The sequence below is a fragment of the Anabas testudineus genome, chromosome 17, assembly GCF_900324465.2.
Source record: "Anabas testudineus chromosome 17, fAnaTes1.2, whole genome shotgun sequence".
NCBI lineage: Eukaryota > Metazoa > Chordata > Actinopteri > Anabantiformes > Anabantidae > Anabas > Anabas testudineus.
Genome location: NC_046626.1, coordinates 20,356,187 through 20,378,831, shown reverse-complemented (window position 1 = coordinate 20,378,831; position 22,645 = coordinate 20,356,187). Strand labels below are relative to the sequence as shown.

Here is a 22,645-nt window from a genome sequence, read left to right as displayed (position 1 = left end):
GTTATTTAATTGTCTTAAAAATGACCTTAACGTTATTATTGTAACCATAACGACAGCTTAATTTAACCTAAATGATCTTTTTCTAAATCTAATAAACCTTGACCAAAACTACATCACAGAAAAAGGTTTTTTTATTTTTTAAATAGTGATTTTTAACAGTTCACCTGCAACTTTTCCTCCTTAATTCATGAGATGTTTCTATGGCATCAGAGAAACTCACTGGATCATTTAAGAACTGGAGCTGAAAAGTTGGTAATTAGGATGAACATGAAACAAACTACAGTAAATGAATCATTGGAAAGGTTTTCTAGTGGTTTTGCAACAGGTACTAGAAAATCTTGACACGTGTGTTCAGGTACGTTATCTAATGTTTAGTGATGTCGACTGTACTTAAGTTCTTTTTAATCCATCTCCCAGATTTGTCTGAGATCCTTCAATAATCACTATTGATACATGTGTTGATGTAAAGGAGCTTATTTTAGAGGGAGCTATCTGAGCTTGTTTCTTTCTCTCCGCTGCTGCTGCTGCTTTTTCAGAGCGGGCTGTTGTTTGATTCCTGAGAAGCTTCTGGTTTCAATCTGCCCTTTGGCGAGCAAGTTCTCTTATGTGATCTGACACTGAGCTGTGCGCATGAGGTCTGCTCTGTCTGTCTCTCTCTCATACTCTCACACACACAGAAATATCACAGGCAGAACACCAACACACATCATGCACCCTTACATACAGAGGTTTAAACTCCCACAGATAGGTCTGTGCATTACATTTAATACTAACTGGAAGACAAATAGAAAAATATGTTGCACCATTATCATGAGCTACAACGTCATACATGTATTTGTTGAACATAAAAAAGAAATCTCAATCAAAATAAGTGATGTTAGGAAATAAGAAATGTGTTTTACTCTAAGTGAAATCATTTATTTCCTTCTAATGTCAAAGCTCTTAAAATCTAATCTAACACACACACACACACACACACACACACACACACACAGAACAGAAAACAAATCGTCTTTCCACGGTTGTCACGTTTCTGAAGGTCGCAGTTTGATGGGGACTGTTAGTGAAGGTGAGTAAAGGATGAAAAGCAGAACCACATTGTGGTCACGCTGCCCGCAGCTTCAAAGAAATCCTACTGTACTTATTTAAGCGTGCACATACTGTGATTTCTGGTGCAATGAGGGATTATTACAGCGCGTTCATGTGTTTTCAGCTCACAATAACAACTCAGAATCAATAGGTTTAGATAATGTGGATTAACTGTTGACATGTTCACAGCCTGAATCCCTCTATCTGACTCTCTGTAGCTGTGTTGCTGTGTTTCCAAACAACAGCAATGATGTTAGAGTACAAAAGAAACCATGCTGCAGGAAGAAGAGCCTAGAAATATGTTACCAGTATTAAAGTTTGTGAAACTATGATGAATACCTTTACATCCACCATGATAATTCTACTTTGTTGATGTATTTTTTCTTGTACTTATCTCACTGTACTCATACTTTCATTAACCCTTTATAGAGATATTTTTACATCAAAAACATGTTTTGTAAATCATGTTGTATTTTGAATCGTATCTCATCCTTCAAGTTGTTTTCTGCATCTCATTTTCATTCAGATTACTCCGACTTGTGATTTTTCCCTGTGTGGATTTTCTCTGTGCACGCGTGTAAAGATGAAGACGAAGAGAGAGGGAGGGAGAGATCAGGCATGAAAGTCGGACACAGACCTGGAACCCAAGGTGACCTCATTACCAACATTTGTTCCGCTTGTCGCTGCAAATCACACACTGTGTCCGTCAAGATCCAGCAAACACCGTGCAGCCGTGGTGGCCGGTAACCCGCCCATCCCCGTGGCTGAGGAGCACGGAGCTGATGCCTCCTGATCTGTGAACCCGGAGAAAATCGGCAATATTGCATTCACATTTGGACATACTCCGAGAAAATCTGAGGATCTTCGCCACACATGATGACGACGATGAAGGAAACGCAAAACTTGACCCCAGAGACTGACCTCATTTAACAGCTTTGATCTCTGGGAATTAAAGAGAAGTTTATGTAGCATGTAGGCAGTTCCTTCCTGACCCCCCGTCACCTCTAAAATGTCTGCTGGGCAGAATATCGATGTGACCTGTGCAACAACTTGCTGACAGATTACGATTGTATCTGGGTGCTTTGGTGTCATCAGTGTCAGCATTACACCATCTGCAAGTGGACAATACTTCAACCTGGTAACTACTCTAGTAAATTTCTTTACATTTCGTACCTGTCAACAAGGCCAGTGGGTGTTTTTAACCCTGGAGAAAGGGAAGCAACAGATCAGGGATAAATATGAATCATGGTTGTCACTGATAATTTTAACAATGTTCAGGTCAGAACAGAATCTTAATTTTTACGACCAAACTTGTCTCATTTCCTGGTTTTCTACGATATTTAATTTCCTGCTGCAAACAAACAGCTCAGCTTTGCAACTTCTGGATTCAAACTACAAACTGTTACACTGCAACAAAGACGATCTACGTGTTGCTGATGATGACGGCAGCCTGTTAAACAGTGAACACATCTGCTATGGCAGAACCATTATGCAGGAGTTGGTCCCACGCCAGCTGACAGTGGAGATAGAGGGAGCATGTGCACGCATGTGTGTGTGTGTCTATATTTATGAGGATCCGTTTGCGATTTCAACCTTGTGGTGAAGTGGGGAGAATTTAAAGGGCTGCATGGTTCCAGGGTTTAGGTTTAAATTAAGGTAAACGTTGGGGTTAAGCAGTTAGCTGTATGTCATTGAGGGTCCTCACAAAGGTAGCTGTACAAGTGTGTGTAGCTTTGGCAGCTGATCGTCAGGGTTGTGATGAACCGGCCACACGTCTGGAGGAATGTGGATGATGTGGCACAGAAGTATCTGTCTCACACTCGCCGCCTACGTCAACCAGCTGATGCTAAGTCTGTATAAAGGCTCAGATTTCCTTTGTTGTTTTTATTTTTTATTTATTTTCTTGAGAAATGAAAACTGTTCTTCCTCTTTAAGTCTGTCTGATTGTTCAACACATTCTCATCCCACATTTGGATTAGAGTTTAGTCCAGATCGACAATACAGCAGGAACAAGTTGAATTATTAGTATTTAAAAAAAGAAGTAAAACAATATGAAGAAAGTTCCTCTGACAAAAAGCTTTTATCAGGAAGCAGTCATTTAACCGGCTGATGGACTGAGTCACCCGCCTACATGTTCACCTATTCCTGTTCAATCCATCAGTACATTATACTGAAAATAGTTGACATCAACTGAAACATGCCAACAGTGAAAACTGAACTTCTTACCTTTAACATAAGCATTTAAAAACTTTGATTCATTGTTTTACAATTCGTAAAAATTTTTAAATATATTCCTACGTGACAGATGCTACATTTCTGCAGCCACGCCTGCTCATATTTAAAATAAGGTGTATCAAAGCTCAACTTTAGCGTGAGTTTGACCAAAGGCGACGAGGAGCATGCTAATGTGAAAGCTAACACTGGGACTTCTTTATTTTTTAACTATACTTCCCTCCTGTTTCTTTTTCCACCTCCTGAAACTCACGATTCTCATTCCCAGAGTGCAATAAAGTGCAGTCACACTAACGCCAAAAGAGTTTGCATCTGCTTAGGGATGTAAATCTACTACAGTACTAACAGAATTGTGTCAATATTTGACGCCTAGAGAGTCCACACCACCTTTGACCTCTGTAATAAAACTCACTGTTCAGAACAGCTGCTCAGTCAGCAACACAGCCGTGCAGCAGCCAGCAAACTGTCTCCTCCAGATTGACTAACAAGAGAAACTCGATGGACAGTTGACCCGATGCCATGTAGGCCACTTAAAGGGAACAGTGTCAAATGTTCTTATTTATTGCTTCATTCATGTTTTAGTCCACGACTAAAGTGAAACCAGACAGCTCAAATAAAACTTGATCATTAGAGATATAATGGCAACAAACGTCCCTAAATTAACAGGAGAAACTTTGAATGGCTGCCAATGAAATTACTCATCAGTAAAGGTGCAAGACATAAAAGGAAAATGGTGGATATAGAGCAGGACGATAAAAGATACAAGAAGACATTACTCAGACTTATTGATCGACATCCTAAAGCCTTGCTGCTACCATCTAAAAACACAGCATATCACCTCCAAAAGGATGTTTCGTGTAGTTTTCCTGAATGAGGTGGCACAGTGTGAAAAGCTCGGCTCTCCACGTCTCCTCTCAAACTAAATATTTTACTTCCTCAGATGAGTGATATATACTGTAGTAAATGAGTATGACGCCCTAATTTGGCTTTGTACTGTAGGTAGCACATGGTAAACAAAGCGGTGGAGTGGCTCCGTGTGATCTTGACCTGACAGCATCCAGAGATCCAAACCCTTCATCGTGGAATAGTAATCTATACAAAATGAACCGAATCTCCAGCAAAGTCATGATTCTATTCAATATTCATGGCTAGAAACAAGGCAGCGGCCTATTAAAGCGGGCTTCAAACTGAGCCGCTTATCTTTTTAATTAGGCCGCAGGTTGAGAGGGAGCGATATTGCACTCGGAGCTGATGTATATGTAATGTGGAACAGTATTGATTGTGGGGAGAAGACGAAGAGGGGGGCCCATTCAAGGTGCTAGTACCGTGAACTGTTCAATACCATGGCTAATAAATAATATCAAAGGCAAAACCTGGCTAAAGGTGGATGAGATGAAATCTCTTTATAATGCAAAACCCAGAAGAGGAGAGAGGAGTGGAGTGCAAGGGAGGGGAGGGATGGCAGATATTTCTTTTTGCAGGCAGCCAGGACGACAGGATATTGCACGGAGTCTGCAGCTGAAGAAACAAATAACCCGTCTTTCATCAATAGCAGATTAAAACACAAACAGAAAGGAATAGAAAAAAAATCCTAATTATATTCTCTGGGGTCGGTGTTTTTTTCTGACTGTTTTGACACAGCTAATATGCTTTTCTGTGAATTCCCCACACAACACCACCATCACCCTCCACCTCGCCAGGTTATGTGGGTCTAATAGGCAATATAAGAAGCTATTTACACTTGAAGGTGCTAATGCAACACTTTCCTCAATCTTATTACCACCACAGTGATTTTCCCACCTGTCTGTTGACAAGTTGAATTAGACAAAGAATTTGAACAGCAACAGTGCCGACATCAAACACCCCCCCACCCAGCAGTTTCCAGGCAAGTTAGCACCCTGACCTTTGCCGGTCTATTACACTGTTGACTTTACTGCTGGATGTTGCATGTTAGCAATGTAATTTAGGAGATGCAAATCAGTGTGCTGTTCTGTGCAGAGCTAGTTTTCTAACAGAGTTTTCTTTAGATATTGGCTCGGACACAGGACAGCGTGAAAGACTGGACACTAGTGGTAGAAATGAAATGAGTGTAAAAATTATTAGCAAAGAAAGAGAAAGAAAAGGAGCATATGAGCAAAAAGTGGTTTTGTTTGCAAAACATTTTGCACAAACATATCAAAATTTATCTGAGAAGGAAAATGCATCAGTTATTACAGTTGTAATTTTAAAGGATCCGATACAGGTGCCATAGGTTAAATTAAACTAAACTGACATTAGACGTCTACATAACATAGAAACGTTCCTTTAATGGTCTTTAATAACTATATTTCAACATACTTCATATTGAAATACAGACATCAAAAGACCTTTTCAACTGTGCTTGGTTGTCTAGACATCTTTTGACACTTGAGGAGGGTGTCACTCAAAATCTATTTTCTGAGCAGCACTTTTCCTGCTGTAAGATGAAAGGTGGCAACTTCATCCTCCAGAGAACAGAAGCTACTCTATGGTCAAAAGACAATTTTCAAAAACTCGTCTTAGAGGTCTTGATCTAGATATTCATATTCATGCCAAAATAGGACCAAATATAAAGAGCTGCAATGGAAATGTGAATAATATTGTATAGTCTATTACTTCAACACAAAATACTGGATAATTGCATTTTTACACACAATAAGCACATATATAAACATATATATACACATGAAAACATATACAGATATACACACAGGTATATGTGAAAAAGGACACATCAGGTGCATTGCTTTTGAACATCAAAAAGACTTTGATTCAGATCAAATTATTACCATTTAAATAGCACAAATGTTTAGTTTCATTCTGTGCTAACACCGACTCTGTTTGGATGTCATTTATTTTACATGATGGACATCTCTTTGTAGAACAAACAATCTCTGATTCATGGGTTTCATCTAATTTGGCCAAGAATTACAACACTGTGAGCTCCTGTGTTTGAGCTCGTTCCCAGCAACGATGCTCTTGATGTTCTTCTTTTTCTTCAGTTGATACATAATTCATTCCTTCCCATCCCTCAGACAGGCAAACGCAACCTTCTCAATTTTCCTGACAGATCTGTACTTGCCCTTTGCAGCAGGGAAATGCTCAGCACATTAACATGAAATGAGCACAGTAATGTACACCATGGTTCATTCTTCAGCTCTGCGGCAAACCAGGTATGTCTATGACAGATGTCTAGAAAAATACTGCCCGGACAGTTTGGTGATTTGAAGTTTGATTAATATTCACAGTTTGTCATAAAGAGGTCCAGAGGCTACTTTACATTACTGACACTGAGTTTTATCTTGAGGAAAGTCAAAGTGTTAGCTTAGCACTCAAAACCCATTCTTTATTCCTCAGGTTGGACGAGCACCACATATGGATGAATTTCTTTAAAGATGCCACGTTATCAGCCAAAACAATAAAAAAATATCTCATGTGCTTACAACTATTGTAAATTGTACTGGTTTGAGAACATTCACTAGAAAATACATTACATCTCACTGGATCTTCGCGCTGCTGCACCGGGTGTTTTGGGCTTAAAACGCCACATTAAGCATGATTCCAGGTTCATAATTTTATTCTAGGGCTGTGTACTACAGTAGTTTTGGATGGTTTACAGAGACCAGTAAAGATAAGGTAAGGTTACTTTACTGTTAATAAACCTTCCAAACATCCCTGATTTTCTGTATAATATAATTAAACTAAACTTCCGTGCAGGAAGAATTTCTCTAAGCGGTTTGTGATGCTCTTGTCAATCAGATGCCAAAGTAAATTCACTGTTCTCCTCAGTCAGCAGCAGCTCTGTGCTGTCAGATTTTCCAGTTACAAATCATTCTTGGATCATATGTCTACTCCGCCCAGCCCTCTCCAACGCCTCCACGATGACACTCAGTTGGAAAAATCTCATCAGCAGTGCTGAAGTTTGAAGTCACCGGAATGCAAATTGAAAAATTAGGGTGCACTTCCTTAATCTGCTGTTCTAATCCAGCTCCAAAATGAGGTTAAAGGAAAAAAATAAAATAAAAATCCATAGGAAGGGCTTCATTAATTATACACAAAAAGAACTACAAAAGAGGGCCTGGTCTTTGAAGATACTGAGCGCTAAATGTCACCAGAAGCCTTTGAAGCTCTCGACTGCCTTTGTCGCTCACTTTTCCTCTACATGAAACACGAAGCAGCAGAGACACTGCCAGCTATGGTGAGGGACATTTCAACTTGGGGCTACGCACTCTTAAGAAAGAAGAAAGATACGATATGAAAGCGAGAAGTACTCCAATACGAGAGGTAGAATCTTGACGACGGCACACGTCCATCAGGCTGCAGACAAACTGTTGACAGATAATTAACTTGTTTTCGTTATAGGGAGGTTTAATCTGATCTAATGTTCACTTGGGAGTGAATTTAATAGCAACATAAATTGAATTGTTGAATAATGCAATTCAATGCAATAACATCACAAACTCAAGTAGCCAATGTTCTAAAGAGCCCTTGAAACAGCTTTGAACTTTACGAATGGCCATTGAAAATGTTCAGACATGGTCAGAAGACAAATCTGCAGCCGGGTGAAGCAGTTAATAAGTAGTAACAAAATCTGGGACACATTTCTATTTTACTAATTTATTTAGAAATAAAATTACGTTTATCATCATCTGTGTGGGAGGAACCTCTGTCATTGCAGGATGCCAAAAGGTCTTTTTGTTAGAAACCAAAACCAACAGTCTGTTTGTTGCTATTAAAGTAAACGGGTAAACTCTAAAAGACAAACTGAATGGGTCCCAAAATGTAGCTGCTACAAAAAAACTGCAGATCAAATGCGATTGAATCGTTGGTCATATTAAATGATGGAAAGTTACTGTGGAGCACATTTAGAAATTCACTGTTCATTTTCTTTTCAATGTTCAGGGATGTCCTTAAATATCCAAACTGGGGGAAATAGTGCATTTGTTTGTTCAGCAGCAGATTACTCCACATTCAGTGCTCTACTAAGTGCATTTCCACATATCCACATTCAGCCAGTTGGTGTATGTGGGTCAAACGTTCAGTCATCCAGTGCCATGGTGTAGCTAACTGATGTGCTTTTAATAGTCCTGGACAACAGTTGAGCTCTTTGGCACAGAGGAATAAGATCTACATCATGCTTTGGATAGCAGGTCACCCTTAAAAAAAAAAGACTTTAACCTCAGGAAAGTATCCTGAACTACACAGACACGAGCGTTAAAACTGATTCATTGTTTGTTGATATTAAGACAAATTTATCCCTGAAAAATAAATCAGCCAATGACACAGTAGCTGGTCATTCACCCATCTAAAGACGTCACGTGAGATGAGATCTCTCTGCATGGGATAAACAGGATACTGAGCACTAATAAGTATAAGTTTAGTCCCTAAGGGCTGAGGTAGAATAAACACAACGGTGGAGACACGCAGCGCTTTTCAAAGGCTGCAGACAACAAGAGTCAATCAACACGATCCTGTTTGGGGTGGAGATTGAGTTTATAAGGTCCCTTGGGGTTTCAGCTTGTTATTAGCCCAAATTTTTCTGCCTTGGTTTCGTTGCTATAGTGTGTTTTTTCTGTGTAGAGCTTCTATGCTGCAAACAATAAACTGTAATCCACATATACTGTGCTTAGGAGACCTCAGAAATCTTAGATGCTATTCTTAGAGATATGACTAGAAGCGAAAAAAATCTGATTATTTGGGTGAACTGACCCTTTAAAGGTCTTGTAATTCTAATTAAAGGAAAGCATTTGATTACTGCCAATATACCAAAATACTTCCACCCACCAGGCACAAATCACAGGGGAACATGCAGAGCCTGAATAATCTCTTTAACACTATTTCTGTGAAGACAATACCGCACAAGGCTGTTTATATGATTCTAATTTATGGGACAGACAGGATGTGATTGCCCAAATTCTAACTATAAATGTGCATGTGACAGATTTTGTAAACTACCAACTCGATCCCTGCTCAGTTCTTAAAATATTGATCTAATTCTCTCACATGTTCACGATTCCAAATTCATCTCAAACCAGTCTTTAATAGGCGGCTCCATCCTCACCCTGTTCTACTTTCCGATGCAGAACCATGCCAGGCCAAATCTTCATTAGTCATTCGGCTCTTTTCTATTCTCTTCTCAGAAGTCTCTCCTTATCCACCCTCTCTCTTTGCAGGCAGAAAGACATCATGAGAAAAGGGAGAGAGAAGGTGGCTGAGAGGAGAGAGGCAGACTAAGAGAACAGGGCTGGGAAAGAGAAATTGAGGGGAACGGGGGGCACTTGAGTGCAGTTGTAATCAAGGCCTGTGCGCTCAAGAGGGGCCAATCAATCCAGCTGTCTGCCTCTACGTCTCATCAGACATCTTGAAGACGACTAAAAATGAGCTGCTGGGTCCAGGCGGCCTCCTCAGGCTGCAGAGAGAGAGCGAGCAACAGGCGGCTCCAGTCAGGAGTCGGTAATAACTGCAGCACAGAACACGACCGTCCTGAAAGTCGGAGGTAGAGTCAAAGTGCAAAGAAATGACTCACCTCCTTCAGCTAAAAAAATATTTACCGCTACTGTTTAGCATTAGGACAGTAGAGGTCTTCAGAGGTCCTCGCGGTTCTGAGGATCCTAGACCTTAATTATGTTATCTCCAAATTCTGCTCAGTGTAATCGGGTCAGGTCTCCTCTCCAGTCCGTGAGTCAGTATGTCCAGGATTTAAATAGATCTTTAAATAGTCCTGCACACTAGACGCCGTCCATCCACCTCAACCTTCACAGTATTTTCTTTTTAATATAATAAATATTCTGTGGTATGCAAATATTTACTACTACTAATAGTAGACTGGTTTAAACAGTGAAAGTTTATACGAGTTTATCTTTTACTTTCCCTGCGAACATAAAGAGAAAACCTGCTCAGCGCCTCCATGTTCTCTCCTGCCATGAAACTGTCCATTAATGATTTAATAATTTTAATTTTGTGACATTACAGGTACCATGTGTCATACTCTGTGGCAGAAAGGAAGCTTAAAAAAAACAGTGGGATGAAAAAAAGATCATTAGCAGCAGCCATCAGACAGACACGGTCATTAAATCTGAGGATATTAAGAAAATTCTATGAGATGATTTCACACTCATCCATTGCAGTTTAAAAATGTATATTAAATTATTCAACCTTAGTGCTAACAAGTTTTGGGGAGATCCAGGTCTCTTCTTCCGTTCAGATGGGATTACAGAGTTAGTGGGATATCAATTATATGTAATTCAGTTAGATTTAAATTAGATTATAAATAAAATATGAAGCCAAGAGGCACCTTGACACCGTCCTGTCATTTGAATGTAAAAGATAGGGTTATTATGGATCTATTCACATTTAAATTAAAAACCAGTGTTGGTTCTAGTGTGTGTGGATGTTTGATGTGTGTGCAGGTGCGTGTTCATGGATTCAGGATGGTGAAACCGGATCCTGTCTGTTTCCAGTCCAAGAGCTGTCACTGGTTTTCTTCAGAGCAGCTACACAAACATCAGAAATGACAATCATGGGAAGTGTGAGAAACGCAGCAGAGTTCAGCACTCCCACGTCTCACGTACAGTATTCTCACAGCATAAAAATGCCACAGCTCCACAAATGGGAGCCCTGTCGCTCCACCACAACTCTGTAGATGGAGGAATGATGCAAAAGTGATGCAAGTGCGAAGCCAGCGCTGCTACAAGGTGGCCATCTGGGAGAGGTCTGCCAATCCTGCAGCGAACGTCGGGAGCACAGAGATCCTGCCAGCTGCGGGGATGGGAAAGAGGGGCTGGAGGTGCCAGCAGGCCAATGCCAGCGATGGGGGAAATCAGGTTTCTTGGCTGCTTGGTTGAGTGGCTGGCAGGGTGGCCGCGTGGTAGATTCAGGGATCACGTTGCACCGCTGTGCAAACTCGAGCTCGGCACAACACCTGTGTCCTCCCCTTTCCTCTCTCCCATCCCTCCCTCTTGCTTGACGGCAGGACTCACAGATGCTTGCAAAGCTCCAGAGGACAGCGCACAGCTCCCCACTCTCTCTGAAGTCAGATCGAAATAACCACAGGTGACTGGTTTGGTGGGGGCTGGTGTGCAGGTTTTTAAAAGACTTGGATGAGACATCTTGAAATTGAACAAAGCGCCTCCAGCTCTGGTATGACAACAAGCAAAGAGATGAAAACACTGCATGCTGTCGCAAGAAATTGCATCACTAGACATCCACACACTCCTGATTCTTCCCGCTCTTCCTATTTTGATTATTGTCTTTAGCAACAAGTGAGAGAAACTTCTCCAACTGATTAGACTTCGGCATGTGGTGAAAACCGATTAGCAGGTTAACTGGAATGATGAAAAGATTTTCCTGCGCCTGAAGGGCACACAGAGACTGCTGGATGGATCCCAGTGCCAGAGCTGTTTCCAATGCAATCAGCGTGGCAATCAATGGGAACAATTAAAGGGAGCTCCACGCAGTGGTGGCAATGACACAAAATCAGTCAGCGGTGTTAATAATGACAAGCTTGTCAAATATGACCATATGAAATTCTTAACACAGGAGTAACCTATGAGCGATAGGTAAGAAGAGTGCCGTCTAAAAAAGATAATCTGGGAAACTGCAAATCAAAGGCTTAAGAGTCATTGCATCTACATAGGAAGTTAAAATTCAAAGAAGGTTGCATTTGTGCGTTTTTTATAGTAAACAGTGAATGTAAATGTTAGACAAGTAGAGGGGCTTCCTTGACAGACAGCTGATGTCAAGACACTATAACAGACTTGACAATTTCCAGGCATGCAATTTACAGAGGAACGGTAATAGAGATGATGATGATGACGACCTTTGAAGGGAAGCACTCTGCATCTATGTGAGATAACTTCAAATTGCCCATAATCACAGGATCTGAGCGCACATAGACTGACAAAGTCACACAAAGACATTTCAGTGTAGGAATGTACAAAGTTGTCCACACAGATAACAATTTGAGCACATTACTTAGGGTAATCACGCATACATTTCCTCACTTTGTTATGACACACAAACACATGCAGGGAGCCTCTGCTGCAAGAGGGAAGAGTGGGGACTTGACTGTAGTCTGAGGTCTTTAGACCTGCACATCAATAATAGGATGAAGTGAGGTAGATGAAACACATTACTTTGACCTAAAGAGATCAGTAATTACATTTGGCATTTTGACAAGTGTTTAGCTGCAGTGAAGGTCAGTCCTGTCAGCATACAAGATCTATGCTAATCCACTCAGACGGAAGAAAACGAGCAGACAAAAAGTCAGCGGAAGGAAAGTAAAGGCCCAGATGCAACTGATAGCTTTGTAAAAGTAACTCAAATCCTTCCTCCACTCAGTGATCAGGGTTTGCTTTAAAGCCATCAGTAATAAGTTACGTATGTTACATCCTCTTACAAACCCATACTTCTTATATTCAGACCAATTCATTCTCAAAATCAAATTCAATGACAAATTCTACTATTAATACTACACCTGTACAGTAATGTAGCATAGAAAAGCTCAGTTTGCACATGAATCAATGATTGAAAGATCCAGTGCGTACCTAAACTTAAACCATTTCAACAGGAGATTTAAAACCAAAATGCACATGGTTAGAAAATAAACAACCAGGTTCCTTCCCTAACAAAGTTAAGTTTTTTTGATTGATATGTGAACTAGATAAGGGATGTTTTCTTAATTAGCATGTAAATTAACTCTTCACTCCATCTCTCCAGAGGGACGACGTCTTTTTAAACTTGTTAAACTGATAGTGACCTCTCTGCAAGGAAATTATTCACATGTCAACACACAAATCAAACCTCAGAACTGACATCAACCGACCGAGCAACCAGCCATTGTCTGCTGGCATCAATGAAGGGTTAAGTTTAACTCGAGCGAAGACTGTGGAGGAGGAAAGACGGAGGAGCCTGAAACTGATCACTACCAGCAGCAGCAACTGTCCTAACCGCCCATAATCCCCAGAGTGGGCAGCTTTTGGCCATGGGTGAGTAACTATCATCACAGAGAGATGTATGATTAGCATGTATGCAAAAACAAGTGCTGGTGGGATAAAAAAGTGGAAGTCAAGCGAACAGACGGTGCAGGGATAAGGCCATCTCAGCTGCTCTCCTCCTGCTTTAAGTGCTAATTGAGCTGCCCGCTGTCCTGACCCTGACCCCCAGCCTATTCACGGGGTCCCGTTCTCACGGCCGTGACGCACCAATGAAAGTAGCCTCTGGGTTCTCCGCCCACCCTTGGCTGGACAATGGGGGTCACCACCTTGCTGCCCACCATCTTGACATCCACCCCCACATTTGACAATGGCCCCCGGTGGCCCTGGAGTCCCTGACAATAGGCGGGCGTTCGTGACAGAAGTGGTAACGTGGCTTCTTAAAATGCAAAACCAGGTCTGGCTGCATGAATCGGACCTTTTGGCACCCACAGGCCGGGGTCAAAATCAATCTGGGGTAAGAAGCAGAAAGATGATGAGGTTTAAACTGGACTCCTGCGAGGCTCCACTCACCACTGGCTTTATCTTTTGTATTTAATAAAAAATTAGATCCAAGATATTTGACAATAGTCACACTTCAGTACGTTTAAGTAACTGAATTTTTCCATTTCACTGAACCTTATTTCTACCCGACTATATTCAGAAAGGTACGATGTGCTTTTTTAAACTGCACTGCATTTATTTGACAACTACAGACTGAACATACAAAACATTTTACCTCAACATTTGAAGTAACTAGAAATAAAATGATGTTTTCATTTTGAAAGCTGCCATTTCAGGAGCAAACATTGTAGATGCTACCTTTATCAAAATTATCTAAATCATCTTACTTCAATTACAGGGACCTAAACGTTTATCACTCTGGACTTATACCCAAGAATGGCTCTGGACACCTATGTCATTTACATATAGTCATTTGGCAGATGCGACTCACAAGCGAGGTACAAGGTACAAGCCAAGGTGAGCGTAAGGAGGTCTTGCCTAAGGATCACCACTGGAAATAAGCCAGAGCTGGGATTCGAACCTCCTGCATGGAGGGCATCAGAATTTATAGACTTCAGTGTGTTTCTGTTAATGAGGCGTGCACTGTGAAATTGCATTTACTTTATATTAGATAAGGAAACTTTTTCTTGCATGTGATAACAAATGCTCTCCGTTTCCATTTACTGCCTGTTTTGTCTGTTAGTTTGATTTATACGTCTGATCTCGAGACTAATTTTCTGAATATTATAAACACCTCTTAGCATAATGCAACACAGTTCAACAGCACCCGAAAGTACAACCTGTAAAAGGAAGAGTCTGAATTCTTCTTCCATTATTGCTCGTTGTTTAAACATTTCTCTGGATGTCTTACTGATGTGCCGGCTTAAACTAAATCAAATAAAACTGAATTATTTTTAACACAGCTGCCAAGAGTGTTCCACCCAAACACAAGTTTGTGACAGAAGAGATGGACGTCCAATCTCTGCCATCCTCTGCTGAGAAGCTATAAATGATGACAAAACGATGTCATTACAATGGCCGTGTAAAGCTTAATGTTTCAGAAAAGCACTATAAACCCCGGCCAGGGAGGATAATGTACGCTTTGGGATGGATTGATATTCTAGTTGAATATGACAAACGACACTTTAAAGACAGTCCACCCACACTATTGCACTTTAGCTGAGAGGACGCCATATTTCATTTTGAGCACGTTCTGTCAAATGTTTGCATTAATAACAATCGAGGCTCATCCGTGACCCTGCAGAGCTAGCGGCAGGCGGGAAATGAGAACGCCGACAATAGCACTTAAAAACAGGAGAGAAGCAGTTGCATAATCAGCACATAGCATGCGAGAGAGAGAACGTGTGATTGTGCATGTGCAGGAGGTGAGGTTGTAATTATCAAGCGGGGATAAGATGTTGGGGAGCAAATACTGTAAATAGACAGTGAGCTGGTCACATAAGTTCTTTTAACAGATCCAGATTCCCAGAGCAGGCGATTTCATGCATGTGTGTTTCTGGAATCGGGCCCAGGGAATATCAGGGAAGTTCTCTCTGGACTGACAGCTTGGCTAGTGGCAAACATCCCTTCTCTCTTTATTCCCCACTTCATCAACACCCTCACCTCATTACCATGAGTCACACTGTAGCCCGGTACACACTGTCACATCCACACACACACCTTCGTAATGCCTTTACTGCTGGATTGTACTCTGATTATTACAGAGTCTCCCTCCTTGTGACAGAACAGCCAGAATTTAGTCATTTTAATCTGCAGATACAGGTGGACGACCGAAATCACACCACGTCCAACAGCGAGACAGTTTACGTGGGTATTACTTGCATTCATCTTGCATTCTCTTTACGGTGGTTTAATATTACAAGCAACATACATCTCTGATCTGAAAAAGCAGATTTTAGCTTCTTCATATGACAAAGAATGGAAAATCAGAGCGACAGAGTAATTTATCCTCCACATTACTGGTGTCACACTTAACATTTATCATCATGTTTATTGTTTTGCAGACTAACTACCAAGCAATTTAAGTCGAGGATGCATCTCCATTCAGCAGACAGTGATGAAAAGCACAGATAGCAGGTCTTTGGGTCACAGCATTGTTGTTTCTGCTAGCACATAGACCAAAATACAGTTTTATCCAAGGTTCCGCACTAGGATGTGTAGAAACAGTGTAAAACATTATTGAAACTGCATTTCCTGGTTGGATGTTGGGGTACATATGGTCAAAGTTAGTGTATTGTAATCACATGTCCAACTAGATTTTTATTAGGCATCTTAATGCCGATGACGTCAGCTGGTTAATCTAAATGTGAATCAATAAGCTCATGATAAATCCTCTGAAGGCCCATGATCATCTGTTTGCTAGTGAACATCAATTTGCCACAATAGGGAAGAAGGGCAGTTCAAAAACTGTTTTTTTTTTTTTTACTTTTTGCTGAACGTTTCTCCAAAAAGTTCAACTTCTCATTTAACGTAAGTGTCCGTCTTGTTGGACTCAGTCTTTTGGCTAGTTTCTAAAAGTTCCTTTTAGCTAATTGAAGTCATTTTTGGTGCAGGACTGAAGGCCATTGTGTGTGCTTATGGGAAAACTCTGCCTTATCAGACTTTTCATGTTTTCTTATGACATTAATGAACTGACTCATTTTCTGAACCCAACAAATTTGAGTTTTCCCTTTTTTCTGCCTGTTGTTTTAGGCACGTATCCAACTCACCAATTGATTTACACAATAGAGCCAAACATGGCTGGTTAGAGATTTGTGACATAACAGAAAATCCTGCTGGCTTCCTGTCAAAAAGGACCAAGACAAAGTGCTTCGCTAAACTAAACCAAACTGAACCCAAAGAAACAGAAAGCCCTGCCAGTGTGGGTATGGCCTAGAATACCCCAAAACGCATATTTTACTGAAGAGTCAACTTTTGAAAAATGTTCATCTGGGGCCTCAGGTGCAGAAGCAAGCCGGTGATAATGACCTGTCTTTTTCTCCGTCAGTAAAGACACATTACTCAGACAAGAAGAACCTACCAGCCACGTTGGCCACATCTGCGGTGCTGATGTTCTGAGCGTTGGGTCTCACTTTGAAGGTCACAGCGGGCCCCACCACCCTGTGAAACACACACATATACATACAGTTAGACACACATCTTCCGTTTCTATTTTCGATGTAGACAAGATGTTATTTTTCAGATGCAGGGAGAAAAGATGTTGTGCTCATTAAAGCTTAGCCATACTTGACAAAAAAAAGGTTTTAACCTACGGCAATCCTTTAGGCTGCTGCAATCCCCATCACCATTGTGAGATAACCTCTTGAATCTCAATGTAATGCGCCCACTGGCATTTAAGCACATGGGAAAATGAGGAGAAGGAGGTCGGGGATGTGAGGACTTTGGTCATTAACAAGAGGACACTCTGATATGTGATTCTCTGGTGAGCAGCCTACTTTATGATACATTTACATTTTGATTCAACTTAGTGATTGCAACGCATATTATCATGATGGATGTAAATTGAGGGTGACAAACTGGGGCAGTGAGAAGAAGTGCAACAACATCAGCAGGAAGGAGACAGAAAGACTTCTGTGTTTTCTAGGTGCTTTGGAAGGTGATTTTTTTTAACCGCTGTTCATCCAACATTCATGCCAATAAAGCAGCTTGAACTGGAACACGGAGGGAGAGAGAGGAAATCTGGGTGGTCAGAGCCAGAGCTGAGGCTCCCAATGTGATTAACCTTTTGTTTTTCCTACTGTAATTCAGACTAAAGGCCCAGGAGGAAGATATATTACCAGGTCCCCCATCCAGGATGCATTGTGTGCTGCTATAGGAAGTGACTGCTGCTGTAACACCACTATTATAAAAGATGGTGACATCATTAAAAGAGCAGGTCCTACTGGCCCATAAAACATGTTTCCTGGGATTCAGAAAACTGTTTTTTGTTTCAGGTTGATGAATTGAAATTTTTACATTGCAGGTTCTTTCAGTCTGTGGGGTCTGCTTCTTCAGTTTGTGCTAAATAAAAAAAGAAGGAAATTTTAAGAATTAATAGGACAAGAGTTAATAAAGTTTAGAAATTTAGAACAAATTTTACCACAAAACGTCTCTTCTTAGTACCCTTTGAAAATCTTTTTGCATGATGTCCTACATGTATAGTTTTATTTAAGTAAACTTAAATATTAAGTAAAAGGATTAAAACAAAACAAATTCTGCTCCATTTTTCTGATTAGGATTCATCTGTTTGATTTGTTTCATGTGTGTCCAGCCGGTTTCTTAAATTTTATAGCACTCAGCACCTCTCTTTAAAAAACGTGGATTTGCAGATATAATGGGATGGAGAGTAAATGTTAAATTATATTAAATTTCAAAATAGTATAGCTATTATACAATATTTAGTTTTATCTAAAGCAGAAAGTGATATCCGATATCAAAAGAAAATGCTCGTGGCTGTAGTATATAAAGTGGTGTCATCAGCATAGAAATGAACATTACAATTTATGTTAGAAGCCTCTTAGTCAACCAGGTCCTGGTTTTCTCAAAGTTATCCCATAAGATGTTCTACATGTTTAAGAATATTTAAGTATTAAACATTTACTGTAATATTCATGCACACAATCAAACATTTAAGATTTTCTCTCCCTGGCGATGTGAACAAAATCCACACCCTTTTTGTGATCAGCATCTCTCCAACCATCAACCCGTCCACCATGACTCCTGTGGAGGACGCAGACATTACTGAATAACACAGAGCATCAGGTGAAACCCTCTAAAGCGTAAACAGCTTTAATTTGACATCCTCAGTCTAGCATTTTTTAAACTGTTATTATGGGTTTTTAATTGGTTTCCTGAGCCCTCGGGTCAGTGTACCAAAAAAAAAAAAAAAAAAAAAAAAAGAAACCACAAACAGCAGCAAACTCACAACCCACCACGTTTTTATGCGGCAGTAATCTTATACTCTTCTAACATTTAAGGTGCAATAACAAACTAATTAGACTGGGTCAAAATAATAGTCCCCAGGGGAAAACCTAGTGAAGCCAGGAGCTCGAGCAAAAACAGACAATGCTCGTGTCACTCCAATATGTGCTGCGTTGTTGCCTACTAGCTGTATTCCACATTCTCTGTTTTGAAATTTTATTTAAATAAACTCAGCCCAAAAGACAAAAATGTAAGAACACCTAGTCTCAGTGAGTCTGTCTGTGAAGTCTATACAATGTGTTGCCTCACTTTTCTGACCATTATTTCTCCTCCAAGGTATGAAGCCGATATATTTGTCACATCTATGAAGTGATTCATCAGCCGGCACAGGCAAAGTCTGTGTGTGTGATGAAGAGGGAAAAATCACTCATGTTGAGTTGATCACATATCCATCTGTCGGCCTCTGCCACCCACGGCAGCTCCCATACAAAGACATCACATCGACTTTGAACCTTGTAAATAACCTTGTCACTCACTGTGTTAAAGACTCTAACCGAAGGTGATTTCTATATCTTCTATTGCTCAAATTTATCATTTGAAAAAATGTTGAACAATAGAGAAACATATCACAATTCAACATATTTAAATGTTTGCTAAATGATTCCGTACAAGCCCATTCAAATGCTTTCTATTCCTTTCAGTATTCAGTGAGTATTATACTGTATGTATCAAATCATCCTTTAAATAGTAATATAAATATGGTAAAATAAATAAAAACAAACAGTGATTGTTAGAAAATGTTTCATACTAACAGATTAAGCTAAAAAGTAGATTTGAAGCTAAAAAAAAGTTGTACCCATCTTCAGAAAGTTTGACTTCTAACACTGATTCATTGATTGAGCTTCAGACGTTTCTACAGCTTCTACGGCTCTGGCACTTTTATATTTGTGAACTTTTATATTTATATGAACTGGTCCATCCATCTTCAGATCCATCTTTTACACTCATGAGATAAACTTTGACTGTTGGGTTTAATCTGGAACTTGTCGTTTTTGTACGATGACATTCTAATAACAATAAAAGCTACAGAAAATAGAGCTCAACATCAGACTCTGAACCTTTTACCTCCTTCAGAGGAGTCACAGGTGTTGTGTCGTCTCCTCAGTGGTTCTGCACCAGCTTTTTGAGGACAGCCTGCTTTAGGCATATTTACACATGTGGTATATTACTTAATGATGAATTTGACCTTATCCCGACTACTAGGGATAATCGATGACATGGAAATTTTCTTGTATCCATCCTCTGACTTCCCGCCCCCCAATAATCTTTTCTCAGAGCCTCGAGTATTTCTTATAACGACTGTACTAGGTTTTATGAAACGGTGGAAACAAGGTCATTTGTAGTAAACTTTTTTTTTCTATCCGACAGCAGCTCAAAATCGAACAGATGCTTTGAACAACTATAAAATCCAGTGAAATGGTGATTGAAGACTTTTTACTCGTTGCAGGAAAATCAAGATATTTAGGACTTGTAAATGGGCTATATGACGATAAAGATACAGATTTGTGCAGTGTTCACACCTCTTGCTTTATCACTCTATCTTATTACATCCATCCAGTTCAGATCCACTCTCTCCTCCTAGTGGCAGCTCTTTGATATGACCCTTCAGCTCAGACACAGACATTACATCACCTCAACCCTCCTGTTTCAACAAAAAGCTCCACTCTACACTCAGTGACGGTTACGCAACAACCATCATTATTTGGCTGCAGCTACAGTCAAAGGCTCTGCAATGCCACCCTCGTGAACGCTTCCCTCCCGCCTGCCGCTTCGCCCTCAACCACTATCAGACCACCGCCACAGCTAAAAACAGGCCATTTTGCTGAAAGCGCTCACCGTCAGTATTATCTAATCAGTATTGAATTGTTCCAAATGAAAAGTGAGGGTGTGAGTCACTCTCCAGGTTTGTTTTGTGTCCTGGTACAGTGTGTAGGCTCACTTTTATGATTCATACGTTGCCAGTGTGGAAGTTTTGCTGCAGGCTCGCTGAACCACCGCTGTTCTCTGGCTCCAGCCCCAAGAGAAAATGGTTAGAAATGGGAAGTTTTGTTGTCTTTACAGAAGCTGAGGTTGCACAGGTCGCCAACTACTTTGTTCTGAGACATGTTTTGTTGCTGTAATATGCTAATCTGGTGCTATAGTGTGAGGTGTAAGGTTGAGGAGCCTGCAGTGGTGCTGCCTAGCAAATGGATGAAGGGGAGTTTGTACAGTGGCTGAGATGCCGGATAGATGTATGGGTGGGAAAGCAAGAGGGACAGATGACTATATACAGTACTTTCACTTCAGTTACATGCTACAGCTTCTAAAAACCAGCTCACTCGAGAACAAATAGATTTTCTACCGAAAACAGTCCAAATCTTTGGTTTAATGTGTCCACGGAGTCGAATATCATCATACGAGTTGTGGGAACAAGTATTTTCTTACTGATTTTCAAATTGTTTTGGGGCACATTTATTTTTTTGAAGAGGTTAACCTCTGTTTAATGACTGACATAGTCTTAGAATAGTTGCTGCTAACAATAAGAGCTTTACTCTGTCCTTCAAACTAGAATAAAGATGATAATAGCAGTTTTCTCCATGACGGTACTGAAAGGAATCTGGTATTTCTTCCTAACTAACAGAGATAGTGTAAATTAAATACATTTTTAAAGATCCATTTATTTTCTAAATCGAAACTAAATTTAATGAGTTCAGTGCCGGTGCACAGTGAAGTTTCCGGAGCTGTTTTGATGGAGGTAAAGGAGCTACTTTAAGAGAAAACAGAAATACATCAACAGTGATGTGTGATGTCATTTTATACCTTCAATAATTTAAACCAAAATGTTTTGTGTTAAGGAGCTAAACGAAGCAGGTTGACAGAATTTTATAGTAAAGGAAATTCTAAGTCATAAGTTGACTTACAGTATACCAAGTGCCTGCTGGTTAATTCTACTGTGGCCGTCAGTATAAGCCGACTCGATGTCTCACCTGCACAGCAAAAAGAACTGCTGTTAAACCAATTATTTAGTCTGTTTGCTCTCAAATGTGATTTCATAAAATCTGTCAGCAGGTGGATAATTATGTCATCAGTTTCTAATAAGCAGTTTTCTTGATACTAATGCCGTAAACTGTCTTCAACTGTCTTAAACTGAAACTGATAAAATGAAGCCGACTGTATGAGTTTAAATGTTTGACAAAGTGTGGGCATTTTGTCCAGTGACAAACTTTAACACATTAATACAGATATAAGAGAAAAACGAGGGTAAATCAAGAGAGCTGACAGGTTCAGTGTCAATCTAAAGCTTTTGTCTCTGGGCTTACTTGTTCTGGTGACGACAACTGCCGTTGCCACAGTGGTGAGGAGCCAGGCGGCCTTGGAAAATAAGCGTGGCGCCTCTGACAAATTGTCAAGGCGGCTCCCCCTGCTGGGCTTTCACTGTGCTCACAACAAAAGAGAGACCCCCAGGTTTCTCCCACTCTCTCTCTGTATCTATGTCGCTCTCACTGTCGCTCTCTCGCTTTCTCAGCCTCCAATCCATCACTCTCCCCAGTGTATAGCTCCCCCCTTTCATTCCAAGAATAGAAGAACAAAGACAAAAGGTGCATTAGAAGAGGAGAACAGTACGGGCCACCCAGGGACTCAATACAGCAGCCGAGGTGCTGCGGGAACAACGAGGCCGAGTGGCGGGGGTGGAGAGTGTGTGTGGGTGCATGAGTGTGTGTGTGTGAATCGCATGACCCCAAGCCACCCAATCCCCACCTGTCTGCACACATGAATTCTAAATTCTTCCTCTCTGTCTTACTTCACTTCAGTTCAATTCAATATCAATTCAATCCACTGCACTTTACAGTGTTTAAGGCCTTATAAATATA

General features: G+C 40.5%; 1 protein-coding gene across 2 annotated transcripts in view; it reads right to left on the bottom strand.

Moving 5' to 3' along the window:
- The window catches only part of LOC113172008 (receptor-type tyrosine-protein phosphatase N2-like), a 146,565-nt gene that overhangs the window by 81,289 nt on the left and 42,631 nt on the right, over positions 1-22,645 (bottom strand). For both annotated transcript variants that reach the window (XM_026374785.2, XM_026374786.1), the window contains one exon: positions 16,855-16,934. In XM_026374785.2, the coding sequence (XP_026230570.1) occupies positions 16,855-16,934 (80 nt within the window). The remainder of the gene's footprint in view (positions 1-16,854; positions 16,935-22,645) is intronic.